This window comes from Lasiosphaeria miniovina, assembly GCF_030549165.1.
Source record: "Lasiosphaeria miniovina strain SMH2392-1A chromosome Unknown B0T26scaffold_2, whole genome shotgun sequence".
Classification (NCBI taxonomy): domain Eukaryota; kingdom Fungi; phylum Ascomycota; class Sordariomycetes; order Sordariales; family Lasiosphaeriaceae; genus Lasiosphaeria; species Lasiosphaeria miniovina.
Genome location: NW_026848221.1, coordinates 104180 through 119237, shown reverse-complemented (window position 1 = coordinate 119237; position 15058 = coordinate 104180). Strand labels below are relative to the sequence as shown.

The 15058-nt window shown below is 52.9% G+C and overlaps 5 protein-coding genes across 5 annotated transcripts; 3 read left to right on the top strand and 2 right to left on the bottom strand.

Annotated features, from left to right (window-relative positions):
• Positions 1-746: 746 nt before the first annotated feature.
• B0T26DRAFT_671490 (uncharacterized protein) lies at positions 747-1396 on the bottom strand (the record flags this gene model as incomplete). The annotated part of the gene is made up of 2 exons (XM_060439334.1): positions 747-795; positions 891-1396. 2 exons carry the CDS (start codon positions 1394-1396, stop codon positions 747-749), a joined length of 555 nt encoding a protein of 184 aa, XP_060299579.1.
• A 1299-nt stretch (positions 1397-2695) lies between these two features.
• B0T26DRAFT_737679 (uncharacterized protein) lies at positions 2696-3505 on the bottom strand (the record flags this gene model as incomplete). Its single annotated transcript, XM_060443481.1, has 2 exons — positions 2696-2950; positions 3092-3505. The coding sequence occupies 2 exons, from the start codon at positions 3503-3505 to the stop codon at positions 2696-2698; spliced, it is 669 nt and encodes a 222-aa protein (XP_060299578.1).
• A 2119-nt stretch (positions 3506-5624) lies between these two features.
• On the top strand, positions 5625-7580 carry B0T26DRAFT_638370 (uncharacterized protein; the record flags this gene model as incomplete). Its single annotated transcript, XM_060437026.1, has 2 exons — positions 5625-5764; positions 5846-7580. 2 exons carry the CDS (start codon positions 5625-5627, stop codon positions 7578-7580), a joined length of 1875 nt encoding a protein of 624 aa, XP_060299577.1.
• Positions 7581-8107: 527 nt separating this feature from the next.
• On the top strand, positions 8108-10942 carry B0T26DRAFT_691500 (uncharacterized protein). Its single transcript, XM_060441136.1, has 4 exons — positions 8108-8750; positions 8812-10019; positions 10085-10498; positions 10572-10942. Exons 1-4 carry the CDS (start codon positions 8241-8243, stop codon positions 10576-10578), a joined length of 2139 nt encoding a protein of 712 aa, XP_060299576.1. The 5' UTR covers positions 8108-8240; the 3' UTR covers positions 10579-10942.
• A 1668-nt stretch (positions 10943-12610) lies between these two features.
• B0T26DRAFT_747134 (cytochrome P450) lies at positions 12611-14612 on the top strand (the record flags this gene model as incomplete). The annotated part of the gene is made up of 3 exons (XM_060444800.1): positions 12611-12875; positions 12981-13782; positions 13871-14612. 3 exons carry the CDS (start codon positions 12611-12613, stop codon positions 14610-14612), a joined length of 1809 nt encoding a protein of 602 aa, XP_060299575.1.
• Positions 14613-15058: the final 446 nt, after the last annotated feature.

Sequence of the window (15058 nt, the reverse complement as noted above, 5' to 3'; positions counted from 1 at the left end):
CCCGGATGCACCGCCTCCCGTTTCCCGAAGGCCCTCCCCATGCAGAAAGGAACAGATCTGTCGGTCCTCACTATCCTCCCCGGTTTCATTGGCTCTGCGCCCACTATGTAAATGGCGCAGCAAGGTTATTAGCCACATGTTTGGAGCGGGGAAATTATACTGTCAAGGTGACACAAATAATTACATACCAGATAAGGAGGGATAATTTGCGCCATTGAGGTTATTTTTGTCGTGCCGGAGACTAAATAGAGCTGCTTGATAAGCGTGAGACTTTCCAGTAATTGACCAAAGTTGAGTTTAAGCTGCTCTATTTACCATTCCTTGGCGTGAACAGCTGGCAATTGCACCCCCTTGTTATATGTTAATGGCAGGCGTCTTTGGTAAAGGTCTATCATCAACCGGAGATCAGAGACCGAAACTCCAGACGGTGTGATGTTCCACTATGCGATCCCCAAACATCAGTTGTAAATAATGTGATCTATTGATCGGATAATAGTTAACAGGCTGCACACATTTCTCGACATTCTCTGAGCGGGTATTTCTGCTTCCCAGCGCCTAGCAATATGTTGTGGAAACTCCAACGAAAAGAAATACCGTTGCAATCAAACCCCATCCGCATTAGCCTGTCGAGCTTGTTTTAATTCCAACCACAAGTATTGAGCCAGCCCCCGTTTGGTTTTGTGACCCTGGACCACCTCAAAAGGAAGTTCCCGAAATGAACGTGTTTGTCTTGTCGCGGAGGAAGCTCAAAGAGCAAGAGCGAGAAGGAAACCGACAGCAATTGCCTTGGCACTCCTGGGGCACAAAGTTAATTAATTAAACTTGTTGCCTAGCTGTTCAATGTCGCAAAATCATGGGAGAAGAAAGGGATAGCAGAGTAAAAGACTTACCGACTGAATGCTGAGCCCGTTTCAATAGCTGCCGCGTTCTTTGAGCTGGTGGCCGTTGCTTCAGAGGTGGAGTCTGGAGATGGGACACTTGTTGTATCGGTTGTGCTTGGGGTCGACCCCGAAGACGTGGTCCAAGTCAAATTGTTAGGGCTGGTAGACGACCAGGCACTTGTCGAGTTGGTGCCAAGGCTCACGTTCGTCACAAGCGCAGTAGAGAAAGTGCTGGAAGAGTTACCGCCTGTGGTGTCGGCGGTGTATGTGACAGTAGTGTCGGCAGAACTGGACTCAACAGGCTCGTTTCTAAACACCGTCACAGTCGAGAGCGCCACCGTCATAACGTCCACAATTTTCGGAGTAACCTCGACAAAGGACGTGAAAGATTTGGCCGGGACGGTAACGGTCGTGGTCTTGGTGGTCGGCGTGGAGCTCTCAGCGCCGACGAAACCAGCAGACACTGTAGCAGCAGCAAGCAGCACGGCGCTGCGGAAGGAGATGGTCGGGGACATTCTGGAACTTGAGGTCTGCAACGGCGCCGAAGTATCTTTCATCGATCTGGTAGGGCTTGATGTCGTCAAATGCAAGATTTGATCAGGAGACAGGAGACGCAAAGCAGGATAACGGTGACAAGGAAGATGCACAATGGAGGTGGAACCGCAGTTGGTGGGCAATTTCAAGTTGACACAATCAAAAGCTAGGCAAGCACCACAAGCAACTTGCTCCTTCCTAGAATACATCCGCTCATAGTCGTCAGGCATAAACTCGCGCCTTCCTTCTGAGACTTGGACAAATACTCGCCTGATTAGACGTCATTGAATTCAAGAGGCAAGTACTACTTGCGGCAAGCAGAGAACCACTGCTTCGAGCCAAGCAATCTAATTCCATGTCAAGTGCCACTAAGTAAGAACCTGGAATGTAGTTACTGTAGCGATGACTGCACTCACTGCGGCTCGAGGTAGCTTGCACCGTCTCCTGACAAGTGGTTTTACTGTTTCATGACTTGGGTGGAGTTAAAGAGGATGACAGCCTATTGGCACCACTTCCGTCAATTGAGATTGGCTTGTTTTTGTGGACTTTGTAAGGAAAAAACTATTTGTGCCTGTTCAACCTCCTCCAGTCACCCTTAAAAGATATTTGGAAATAATGAAAGGGGTATTTCTGGAGCCTGCGGAATTTCCCATCTGCAAACTCGTGCCATCGTGGCTGGTTTGAAGTTGGTATTAATTATAGGCCTTAGTTTGAGGTGGTTCCTAACGTTCGGTCATTTGACTTCCCACCTTGTGATGCTAGCCGTGATTTTTCCTAGCATTCGCCAACGGAAACAGAGACATTATTCCTGTGCTACCAAATTTCTAGTGGGCACGATGTTCCTTGAACCTTCCCGCAGTTTTTTTGTCTGACGGCCCAAAGTTATTTAGCACACATCTATGTGTACAAATTACCCGAAAGTGCGTAGTCGCGCAACTTGTCACTTCAAGTTCCTTTGCTAATTCACTTTGGAAAATACTTCAAGATTGGGGAATATGGTCAGCTGAACCAGAAAACAGCGGCTCGCGCTTCAGAAATAAGAATTGACAAAGGCCCTTTTTTTTTTTTTTTTTTTTTTTTTTTAACTCTGCGTGATTCTCGAATAAAATAATCCCCCAGGTGCCCCCAGCCAGCATCTTTTCCAGAAAGCAGCAGCAAATATATCCTGTCCCAGGTAATGGAAGGTAAAGAAAGAGGCAATTAGGCAACCCTAATCCAAACTCCAGCGTATCAAGTGCAGAAACGTACAAGCAAATCCCAGAAACATCAACCATCTACTATCATAGTAAGGTGGCTCCTACCAACACCATAACAGCGCCCAAAAGAAGGCTCCCGAGTGGGAACTGACTCCGAACAGGAGATGGCGAAGCGTTACGGCTGGTACTACTCGGAGCGCTGCTGGAGGTATTGCTAGGGTTGCCAACAAGTGCGGAGAGTTTTGAGTCGGATGAGAAGCTGGCGGTGACGGAACTCCCGTTGGTGCAGGAGCTCGCCTGTGACGAGCTGGTGCCAGAGACGAAGTTGACTACCGCACACTGCCAGATTGTCAGTTTCTGTCAAAGTACTCAAACACGACGTGCAGTATGCCTGCAGCATGCAGTTTGCCACGCCATGTCTTGTGCAATAGTCGCGGCGTATTTTTGATGTATGTGTGGACAAGTAAGGATTCCACAAACCTGGTACAAAATGCCGTCCGGGCCATTGCAGGCGACACCAATGATACCCTTCTGACCAACCCATTCCTTGGGCGCAGCGACAGAAAGCTCACAAAAGTTGCCTAGGCCGCTCTGGGTAACAATTGGGAAGAGCTGTGTCCAGTTGCTGCTGGCCTTTGCGTCGAGCGTGCCGCGTATCAGCCAATTGGCTTGCGGGTGGCCTAGTTGCAGGGCGACCTGGTCGCCGCCGACATGGAAGTCCGTCGTAGAGTTGGCAGAGAGGTCGGGCAGATCGGCGCCGCAAGGCGCATTGCCTTCCTTGTCCTCGTCGATAGACGAACCCTCGATAGAAGGCGGAGAGAGGAGAAGGAAATGTGCATTCGCGGCCGACAAGAATAGGAGGCCGGCTGCGACCAGAGAACGGAGAGGTGCCATTGTGTGAGATGGTGCGTGAAATCGAGGTGTCTAGTGGAAGAGGAAGCTAGAGATGACACAGATGCAGTGTTGAGAAGCACGGGAGACGGCGCGTCACGAACAGGGAGGGCCGAATCTTTAATAAATGAGACAAGGAAGAGTCAATGGCAGAGATGGAGCTTGAGGGCAGAGCTTGGGGAGTTGGGTATTACATATGGCGCATGCCAAGCCGGGAGATATGGGGGAGAGGCAGGCACATGGACAAGGAATGGCCCAGAGACAACGAAGTGTTAGCGGGCAACACCTGCGTCTGGTGGCTAAGGTGCCAGGTAGACAGGGTGGCTTGCAGAACGAGTGGAGTTGTGTCAGACTTCTTGGTCCCAAGGTCCCAAGGGCTGTCATGGTTGCTGCCGGAGCTCGGCCGACCTGGGGCAGGGTGAAGATGGAGGAGCAACAAGCGTGGATGGGGTGGATTCCCACTCTCCCATTGAGACGCCAAAGGCACGAGGTACCTAACCCAAGGTCGTCAAGGCACAGTAGTACTCTACAGTACTACGCATTGACTCAAACTCACATTCGCCCGTTTGGGGGGCACTTGCCGGCCCTGCGGCCGATACCCGGAACATGCAGCAGTATTGATGGAAGTCATTGGTAGCTCGGAGCCGTATAATCGGAGAGGGGGTTAGCAAGGCAAACAAACAATGGATCTGTGTCTTTGCTCTCCATAGCCAGTCTTCTTCGACATCCATATACCTGACACTGCTTGTCATGCTACAGAGATGCTATTAGGGATGAACTAAAGATCGCCAATCGCTCCCCAGAGCCTCTCCCTGCCTTTTCTGTCTCGTGTTGTTGTCTCTTTCCAGGTTTCCGCCTGTTTAGGAGCTGGGAATGGAAGCCCGTGGGCTTGGACCTTCCGGGTCTCTCGGATGCGCCCAATTTGGGAAAAGAACCGAGACAGAGGCCCCAAAATACAAGTTTTAGAAGAGGCTTTAGCAGACAACTTGAATGGAACTTTTGTTCAACAAAGCGCCGTTCGTTGCCAGGGATGAGGGTCAATGTTGCAACGAACGCATGTATTGAGCTCCATCAGCGTCACCTAGAAATGCGTAGATGGAGGGGCAACGCTGCCCCTCGTTGGTGGCGCCTGCAGCAATTGCCGCGCCATGTCTGTAAAAGGTGGTGACAGGCCTTCGTTCGCGGCACGCCATCCCGCATTAGGTATGGACTGGATTTGCGAGGGGGTTTGAGCAAATTGTGGCTTGCTAGCGTCCGCCGCCTGGAACATCAGCACGACGCACGCCAATCACAAAACTTGCTCTATCTCGCTCCCTACGGGCACGACTCCCGAGTTTCGACATGCTGGGTTTCAGCGTTGCAGAATCGGAATCGGGCAGCGGCTCACCGGTCACGGGCATCTCAAGGAGTCGAGAGAGGCAATTGCAATGGCGCTGACCGGGTGACACGGATTGCTCACGGCTGATCGTTTCCCGTGGCGTGCAATGCTGCCAAGCCCTGCTTGCTGTCGACGCTCCCTTTAGCCTCGTGGCAAAGAAAGTTGCTCGCTCCGATTTCCATCCCCCCACGGTTACTCTGCAGTTTTTTACCCGCTATTGCTCGAATTTGTCACGGCCCGGCAGTATACATACATGCATAGGCACCTTAGGTATCTGGAAAGGTGAAAACGAGAGACAATCCTCCGGAAGCGCCAAGGGCCCGTGACGCTGGGACGTGACGTTCCTCCCTATCCCAGATACCTTTAAGGTGCCAGCCCCAGCCAAATTCCAGGTTATGTGTGTGAGCCAAAGTCAAGCTAACATACCCCACAGAGGAGCAAAGCTGTGCGCCGGGTCCCTTCTTGCATCACCAACATCCGCGTCTTCGTTCCCGCGTTGGCCAAAATATGTCCTTCGCCGTTATACGCCTTTGCATCAGGATTTGAAGTTCAAGACTTGCCAGCTTTGACCACCGATCACCTCGAGAGCTCGTGTACGAGGTGGTGCGCTTGAATCGCGACACATCCCTCCCAACACAGTCTCCCATCAACCGACTCCGACGATCAACGACGAACCTCCTATCGCCCAGGGACCGATAAGCTTCCAGCCATTCGACAGTTTATTGACTTAAGATGGACATGGACATGGGTGGTATGTCCATGGGGACAGACATGTTCCAGGACGTAAACATGGCTTTGGCCCGCGACTTTTGGTATATCATTGCCGGTGTCATGAGCCTTTTTGCTGCCTGTCGCGCTGTCCACTTCTACAAGTCGGAAAGACGGTTAGTCCCAGTTACTCCAAATGTTCGCACAGATTTTGGCTGCCGCGCTTGGATTGGATCTAATATTGGAGATTTTTCTAGGTTACGAAGATGCGCCGCGAACTCGGTCGAGTGTCCGACGAAACCCAGCAACCCATTTCTAGCGACTTGGGCCACTCTGACGGCAGTTGTTCGCGAGGCCAGCTACCCGCAGCTATACATCCCAGTGAGAGGCCTTTCATGGCTGACTCCTCCATCCTTGGGGCGTGTTTTGGGACTCCTTATCTACTGGGCTGTTATCATATACATGATGACGGCTGGCGCCATTGTCAAGGATGCCTTCTTCTGGGAGAGGATCGGGTTCCGTAATGCATGGGTTACCGTTATGCAGGTGCCGCTTTTATACCTGCTTGCTTCCAAGTGCAGCATATTGGGATTCATCGCAGGCACCAGCCACGAGCGCCTCAACTGGCTTCATCGATGGGTCGCGCGCACCATGTTCGTCACTGCAACCGTCCACGGCTGGCACTTTTATACCGAATGGGTCCTTGCCGACTTTGTGGAATATGAGATGAAAATGATGCCCATGGTCAAATACGGACTCGGCGCTTGGGGCGTTCTACTATGGTCCTTGATCTCGTCCCTGGTCCCAATCCGTCGTCTGTCCTATGAGTTTTTCCTGCTTCAGCACATCATCAGCGCCGCTCTGTTCCTTTGGCTCCTCTATGTCCACGTTCCCGTGTACGCCCAGTACAATATCTGGTTTGCCATCGCTGCCCTTTCCTTCGACCGCGTGTGCCGGATCGTCTTGCTTGTGTGGCAGAACATCAAGTTCTTCCCAAATAAGGCGAATTGTAAGGGGGGTCAACGAATTGGGCACCATGCTCAGGTTAGAGCAGTTGGAGAGTCGATCACGGTCGTGACCATCAAGGACGTCCACTTCAAATGGCGAGCGGGTCAGCATCTCTACCTTTGGATGCCCAGAGTGGGGCTGGCAGAAGCACACCCGTACACAATTGCTTGCGCGCATCAGTTGCCGGAAACATGCATCTGCAATAGCATTCAGCTCGTGGTGCGCAAGCATGGGGGATTTTCCCGTCGGCTTCACACGTTTGCTGCCAAGGCACAGGCGGCGGGAAGGAAGGAAAGCTTGACAGCTTTTGTTTCGGGACCATATGGCGTCCCCCCGCGGTGGGATATTTACGAGGCCATAATCCTCATCTCCGCCTCGACGGGCGCATCCTTCACGCTCCCGATTCTGGAAAGTGTGCTGCACACAAAACAGACAAACTGCACCAAGCGCATTGACTTCCTCCTTACGGCAAAGCAAGGAGAGGAAATCGATTTCTACGTCACTCGCCTTCACGAGCTCATTGATCGCGCTAAAGATATTGGTATCGAACTTCGCGTGCACGTTGCAGTCACTCGCAGCGTGTCTCCCTTCATCGTCAAACCAAACGCTACGAGCGCCACGGCAGCTGACCGCCCGTCGGCTTCCTCGTCGGGTAGCAACTTTGGCAAGGAAATGAACGAGAAGACGACAGGAGACTCGTCTGTTGATATAGAGAATTCGGCCACATCGAGTCCCCGGAGAAGACTGAGCACCGCTAGTGCCGATTCTCATGTCCACCACACGTCTGCAAGAGCCGACGTAGAGGCGTTCATCCGCGGGCCTGTTGAGGCGGCAGGGGGAGAGACCAGCGTTGTGGTCTGTGGCGGCCCGTCACTGGTCTCGAGGGTCAGGAATTTCGTTGCTAGCTTGTCTGACGAGAGAGCAGTGCACAAGGGAACTGGTGCACAGGGCATCCAATTGCATGTCGAAGAATATTCTTTCTGATGCATTTTTGAGAAAATGCTGATGATTGGCGTTAAGCGGGGAGTATAAGGCGTTAGTTATTTTGCTCGAATAGTTCGGATTTAGGATATCCTGAAATTCTTATCCCTTTTTCCCTTGCACTTCAAATTTTCTACTGGCGGACGATCCTGGCACGCCTACGCAGTATCCGTACAGCACAATGAATGTCTTTTTTCGGCCTTTTGTTTTCCCATCTTAAATGACGAATCCGTATTTTAACCTAGCATTTTCGTTTCCATGTCTTTCAGCATGAAAATGAACCGAACTGGACGGATAAGTGATGCTGCGTCTCGTCGAGGCGCACATAGATTGATGTTTGTTGAAGTTACAGATCTTATACCGTGGTCGAAATGGCTGTTAGGGGGAGGGTGCTGTGAGTTTGCCTTTTTCCCTCCCGCCAAATGCGCCGACCCATGCCCACTCAATCTTGGCCTCTGATTGGCTGGGCGTCTAGAGAGGTGGGTCTAGCCCCGTTTCCGTCTCCAGTCGGTCAGGTCAGCGCCTTCTGAAGTCCGCCAAATTTTTGGTTGGGCAGAATTCTGAGTCACCAGCAGTGCACTTGATGGCATCCATTGCCCTTCAATGCAGGCCGCCAAAGCTTAGGAAAGACTTGAGTAGGATTGTCTTGTTGCGCGCCTTTTCATGATTGTCTGTACCCAGACCGCCGCCTCCACTTCTCTTCTCCGCGCAGCTTTTTCCTCTCGAACTTTTTCCAGAACTCGAAGTCTTTTGTGCACCTCTGTGCCCCACCACGTCAACAACCACACCCCAACGCCCATTTTCGTATCCTCGCCCGGCCGCGCCGTTCTTGATCGCACCTTTCGCACCTTATTTTCCCACCAAACTCGCAGATTCGCAGCCATGAGTACCCACGGTGCTATCGACAGGCTGGCGACAATGGTTGCGGGCATGACCGTCGATTCCATCGCCGAGAAGTACCCGAATACCTTCCCCGCCATCAACCCATTCGATCTCTACCGCGGACATCTCGCCAACGTGCTTGGCGATATCACCGGCGTCGACACCAAGATCATCTATCCGAATCTGTCATGGACTCTAAGTCTCGATAAAGGCGACCTGGTCTTGGCTGCTCCGTCGCTCAGAATCAAGGGCAAGAAGCCCGACGAGCTGGCAAAAGAGTGGGCCGAAAAGGTACGCGCTACCGTGGTCCGCAACGGTATTGCTACTGCCTCTGACAATTTCTCCCTGGCAGTTCCCCGAGAACGATCCCTTTTTTGACAAGCCGGTTGTGATCAATTACTTTCTGAGCTTCTACGTCAAGGGCACCCCGCTTGTCAAGGCTGTAATCCCCTTGGTGCGCCAGTTGGGTGCTGACTACGGGCGCAACGCGAGCCTCGGTCTGAGGGACCCCAAAGATCCCAGCAAGGGCAAAAAGCGAATAATCGTCGAGTTTTCCTCTCCCAACATCGCGAAGCCCTTCCACGCCGGTCACCTGCGGAGTACAATCATTGGCGGTTTCATCGCAAACGTCTACGAAGGAGCGGGGTGGGACGTCACCCGTATAAACTATCTGGGAGATTGGGGGAAGCAGTATGGCCTCTTGGCTTTAGCTTTTGAGAAATACGGCGACGAGGAGGCGCTGAAGGCAGACCCCATCAACCATCTGTTTCATCTTTACGTTCGGATCAACTCGGAGATGACGGCCGAGAAGGAGGAAACCGAGAAGCGGAAGCTGGCCGGAGAGGACGTCGCGGAACTAGAGGCCAATAGTCTGGATGAGCAGGCCCGTCGGTATTTTAAGAAGATGACAGAGAAGGACGAAGCTGCTCTGGCTCAATGGAAGCGGTTTCGAGACCTCAGCATCACCCGGTACAAGCAAACCTATGCGCGTCTCAACATCAATTTTGACGAATACAGTGGCGAGAGCCGGGTAAGCGAGAACTCCATGGAGAAAATTGGGAAAGAGATGGAGGAGAAGGGTATCTGCAAAGAGGACAAGGGCGCCATGCTCGTCGACTTCACCGCACTGGTTCCCGGGAAAGAAGGCAAGCGCTTGGAAAAGCCGATTGTCAGGAAGAAGGATGGTACAGCATTGTACTTGACGCGGGACATCAGCGAGCTTCTTGCGCGGCACGAAAAGTACAACTTCGACAAGATGATTTACGTTGTGGCGTCAGCTCAAGATCTACATCTAAAGCAACTCTTTAAGATCATTGAGCTGCTTGGACACAAGGAAATTGCAGAGAAGTGCCAGCACGTCAACTTCGGCCTAGTTCAAGGAATGAGCACTCGGAGGGGTACGGTCAAGTTCCTCGATGACATCCTGAGAGACGTTGCCGACAAGATGCACGAGACCATGAAGAAGAACGAGAACAAGTACTCCCAAGTCGCGGACCCCGAAGGAACTGCCGATATCCTTGGTATTAGCAGCGTCATGGCTCAGGATATGACTGGAAAGAGGTTAATACACGTTTCTGTCAGCCATCGTTCCTACACCCCGCAAAAGTCATTCTAACGCCTCTCAGGAATAACAACTACACATTCAACATGGACGCCATGACCTCGTTCGAAGGCGATACTGGGCCGTACTTACAATATGCGCATGCCCGTGTCACTTCCATCAGGCGCCGGGCGGATCTCACTGACGAGGATCTCGCCGACGCGGATTTGACGCTGCTTTCCGAGCCCCATGCTGTCAACATTGTCCGCCTACTCCTCCAGTGGCCTGACACGGTTCAGACCACGGTGAAGACGCTTGAGCCCACCACTGTGCTCACTTACTTGTTCAAGATGACGCATGCGCTAAGTAGCAGCTACGACCACCTCCAAGTAGTCGGGAGCGAACGGGAGTTGATGAAGGCTCGTATGGCACTGTACGATGCTGCGCACGTCGTGCTAGGCAACGGAATGCGGCTTTTAGGGTTGAATCCGGTCGATCGGTAAGCTTCGGCCCACAATTTCTCTGCAAAACGTGCGAAATATGCAGAATTCGGTTATACTGACGTTATATAGCATGTAAACTCTACTATGTATGCCCGTTTTTTTTGTGGCAGAACGATGTCCGTACCAGCCACTGACTTGCATGGGGATTGTTCGGTCCTCGGCCCTTGCGAGGGATGCTACGACGAAGTTGAGAGACCGTTAAGAAAGCATGTCCGTTACATCGTTCTGGCAACTTTACGGTGGGAAGCGTCTTGGAATTATTTCTACGGCTTATTACCGGTTGGTCACTGTCCGAGGATCACACTGTTGATGAGCTTATCCCACGAGATATGGTGTCTCATCCGCATCCAGCCTATGGGACCATTCCCGGCTCTTACGGCTCAACTCAGAGTCCAGAGTTTTAAATACCGTAGTCAAATGCTGTCTATATTGGCAACTTGCTTCGCTTCTCTTTGTGATGTCACTGCGAGTGGTATTTCTCTAACTCACAGTCAACAGGACCTTGGAATCTTGCATGGATACTAATGACAGTTTTCCAACAGCTTTCCAAACATGCACGGAAAGCATTGGGGGGCCGGATACCACGGAAATCCTAGGTCGGGTAAAACCCAAAATCGCAGTCCATGGGCCGCCAATTGCTACGGCTCAACAACGGCTTAGCTGGCTGTGTGCCACCGGGACCCCTTTTCCCCGAGGGCCCGCAAGCCCAAATTCTCGTCGCCCAGTCGGCAAATCGTCTAAAAAATGTTAATTCTTGACCAATCCGAAGGCAAAATAGCGATACCGGTGCAATATCGGGCCAATTTTGTCTTCTTCTTGTCAACGTCCTTAAAAAACTAACCAAGGTTCGAGTCTGGGGAAGTCAGTCCTTAGCCCGACAGAGTTCGCGCCAGCAGCAAATCGCTTCGCGCTAGTGTTTGCTTCCCAGCTAGCACATGAAATTGTAGGAGAAACTTGGCACCGTAGCCTTCACTGACCAAATGTGCTTCTCGGCGCGGATGCACGCCTTGTTAGTCGATTGCAGCCTACCGGCCGTTGCTGGACCACAATGGGAAGATCTCTTCGATGACCCAGAGTGGACGCAATTATATGGTGATGAGAAGTTACCTGACCAGAAATGGCCTGTTTAATCGGACGCAAAATGTTGCATTTGGCAGGACTGTGATCTGATCAAACTGGGCCATGTGACGGATATTGATGTTTATTATTGACGCCCTAGCCCCGAAGTTATAACAAACGCGAGCTTCCCTGGAGCCAACGTCTTGTTGACCACAGACACTTGCGTCGCCATTCAACGTGTGGGGCCCCCCCTACCCATGCTCTTGCGCGCGGCAGCCAAGGTCCCCTGATCAGCTGGCGGCCGCGTTGTTTTCGCCTCCTGTCATCGGGCCGGATGCAACATGGGTGTGCGGAAGCCTCCTCGGGATTTGTTTCCCGGCTACCGGCTGGAATGTAAACAGGGCTGGCAGGCTGGCAAGCTGGCAGGCTTGTTTTTTTTTACCGTCAGGCCGTCATTCCAGGTTGGCCAGGCCGAGAACTTTGAAGCTTGTCCTGCAGTCTTGCAACCTTGCCGCCACTCAATGTACGCTCAGAACAGTGATCTCGACCACCAATGCTTTGCTTTGTTGTTCTGCCCCTTGGCCCCAATGGCTGTGCATCTAGAGATCCACCGGCCAGGGAGAGCATGCAGGGCCAAGAGGGGCCGTCAAATCTTGCAAGTCATCATCCAAGTCCGCACAGGCCGGCCGGGCTCGAACATATGACTCCCCTCCTCTCGCCTCTTGCATGACGTGTAGGAGTCCGTGATTTCTTCTCTATCTCTCTCAGCAACCATCAGTCCTTACTCTCGGCGGCATTCTCTGTCTGTTTCCTTCCATGTTGAGACTGTCTTGGACTATCGTTGTGATGGGTTTCCCTCTCTACCTCCTCGTTATCGTAGGAGTCGCCCTCGTTGCAGTGAATCGATGTGTGAACAGGAAGAGGTTACCTCCCGGCATACAACCACTTCCTGGGCCATGGAGTAAGTCTTTGCTTTACGCAGCCACGCGCCGCCGGAGTCTCTGGCAGTGAAACGCCTGCCTCGACGACGGGTCGGTAGCTAAATCTAAATGAATATAGACTTGCCATTTGTCGGCCGCGTCCATGATATCCCATCCAAAGCATCCTGGCTGAAGTTCTACGACTGGAGCAAGACATACGGGCCCATCTACCAGACAAAGATATTCGGCGCCGTCCACGTATGGATCTCGTCCGAGATGATTGCCCACGATCTCCTCTCCAAGAGAGCCATCATCTACTCGGACCGGCCCATGATCCCCAACCTCCCGGACAACCGAACCAGCGGCGACTATCTCGCCCTCCTCGGACGGACAGGTATGTCTAGATTCCTGTTTACCCTCTTGCTTTTCACACCCAGTTTTCCCTCGAACGACGCAGAACTGCGACGCGCATCGCTGACAAGGCATCACTGGACGACAGAAACATGGAAGCGCCAACGAAAGCTATGCAGTCATCTAATGCATGCCAGTGCCTTGTCGTCTCTACACTCGTACCCAAAGCGCGAGAGGAATCGCTTTCTGTGTCTGATGTGGCGTGACCCGAGCAAATACGTCGAGTGGATCGAGCAGTTCACGAGCCGCACCGTGTCGCGACTCAGTTGGGGCACGACACACCCTGCGCACATGTTGCGGCACACGACCTTTGGGTTGCTCGAGACCATCAGCCCGTCAGGGGCGCTGCCAAACATTGTGGCCTTTCTAAGACACTTGCCAGCGTGCCTCAGTCCGTGGAAGCAGAAGGAGCGCGCACGTCACGAGCTCGAGGACCGCCTGTTCCGCGCGAACGTGGATTTTGTCGGGCACCGCATGGCCGGCCAGCGCGCCGAGCCCAGCTTCATCCGCACCTTTCTCGAGAGCAAGCAGAGCACCGACGAGAAGGAGCGGGCCAAGTGGGGCGAGACAGACGAGGCCATGCACGTCGTCGGGCTCATGGCCATCGCCGGCGCCCTGACCATCGGTAGCCCCATCCAGAGCTACCTCCTGGCCATGTGCCACTACCCCGAGTGGCAACGGAAGCTGCAGGAAGAGATCGACACTGCGCTCGACGGCCGGTGCCCCGAGTGGGAGGACAGGGAGCAGCTACCCACTCTGCGGGCCGTCGTCAAGGAGGTCATCCGGTGGAGGCCGCCCGTGCCGACTGGCATCCCCCACGCCATCGAGAAAGACGACATCTATAACGGATATTTCATCCCGGCCGGTGCCACTATACACGCACTTGAATGGTATGTTTTCGGTCATCTCGTCTTCGTTTCTCTACCTTATGGTCTCTATGCCCCATCGATGCTAACTAATTGTTGGAATTCGAACCAGGGGCATCACGCGTGACGAGCAAATGTACCCAGACGCCGAGAACTTCAACCCGCGGCGGTGGCTGGACCCATCGTTCCCGACCTTCCGGGAGCCCTTGACGCAGTACCCCAACCTCAACGGCTTCTCTCAGTTCGGGTTCGGGCGGCGGACGTGCCAGGGCATTCCGGTGGTGGAGCAGGATTTGTTCCTGACCATGGGCGGCATGGCGTGGGCGTTTGACGTGCGCAAGAAGCGCGACGCGCGGACGGGGGGCGAGGTTCCCGTGCACTGGAATGACTACACGCCACTGCTGATCGCCAAGCCTGCACCGTTCCCCTTCGACGCGGTGCCGCGGTCGCGCGACAAGATGCTGGCCATGCGTGCCATGTACGACGAGGCAGCCCACGACCACGAGCTCGAGGCCGAAGACGCCGATGAGTACGAGTACGACCTCTTCAGCGACCTCGGCACCCTCAAGTTTGGCCAGGATGCAAACGGCGTTGAGATTGGAGCCGAGCAGACTGAGGACATCGGCGGCGACGACGATGATGTTGACAGCGACCACGACGTCCTCATCAACGTCCGAGACTCGAGCCCCGAGCCCGACCTGTCGTCGCGGGACTCATGCTCGGAGCTCGAGGAGCTAGAGTCGGATAAGGAGGACGTGATTATCATGCCTTTGTTGGACGAGAAGATGCAATACGCGAAAATAGAACCCGTTGTGACTGTTTTGGATGTTCCTGGGGCCTGGCGCTGGGCCTGAGCAGTGGCTTGTTATCACATCAACTTTGGCGGTTTCGATATTTCTTTTTTCACGGGGCTTCCAAGTCACCCCCGTGTCTCTTGGGAGCAGACACATTCCTTCAAGTCTTATTATAGTCTGGTAAGAACACTCGGGTATTCAGGAACACTTGGGTATGAGTTATAGACATACAGGCAACTTCTACGTCGGGTTGGGGGATGATATGACGCCTCTGAACATTTCTTTTGTTTATCTGTCTCCTCGGTACTATTTGCAATGGGCTTGGTCATAGGGTTTTTGTCAGTTTGCTCAACTATGGCTACACCTTTTAGTCAAAATGCTTTATCCCACCTGCGTCCAAAATAAATTCCCTTAGATTCTTCCCTTCTTTCGGTTGTTCTTCTCGGTTTAGATACAATAATAGTGGTTACTTAGTCGTTCAAGCCGACCGGTAAACTAGTTAAATG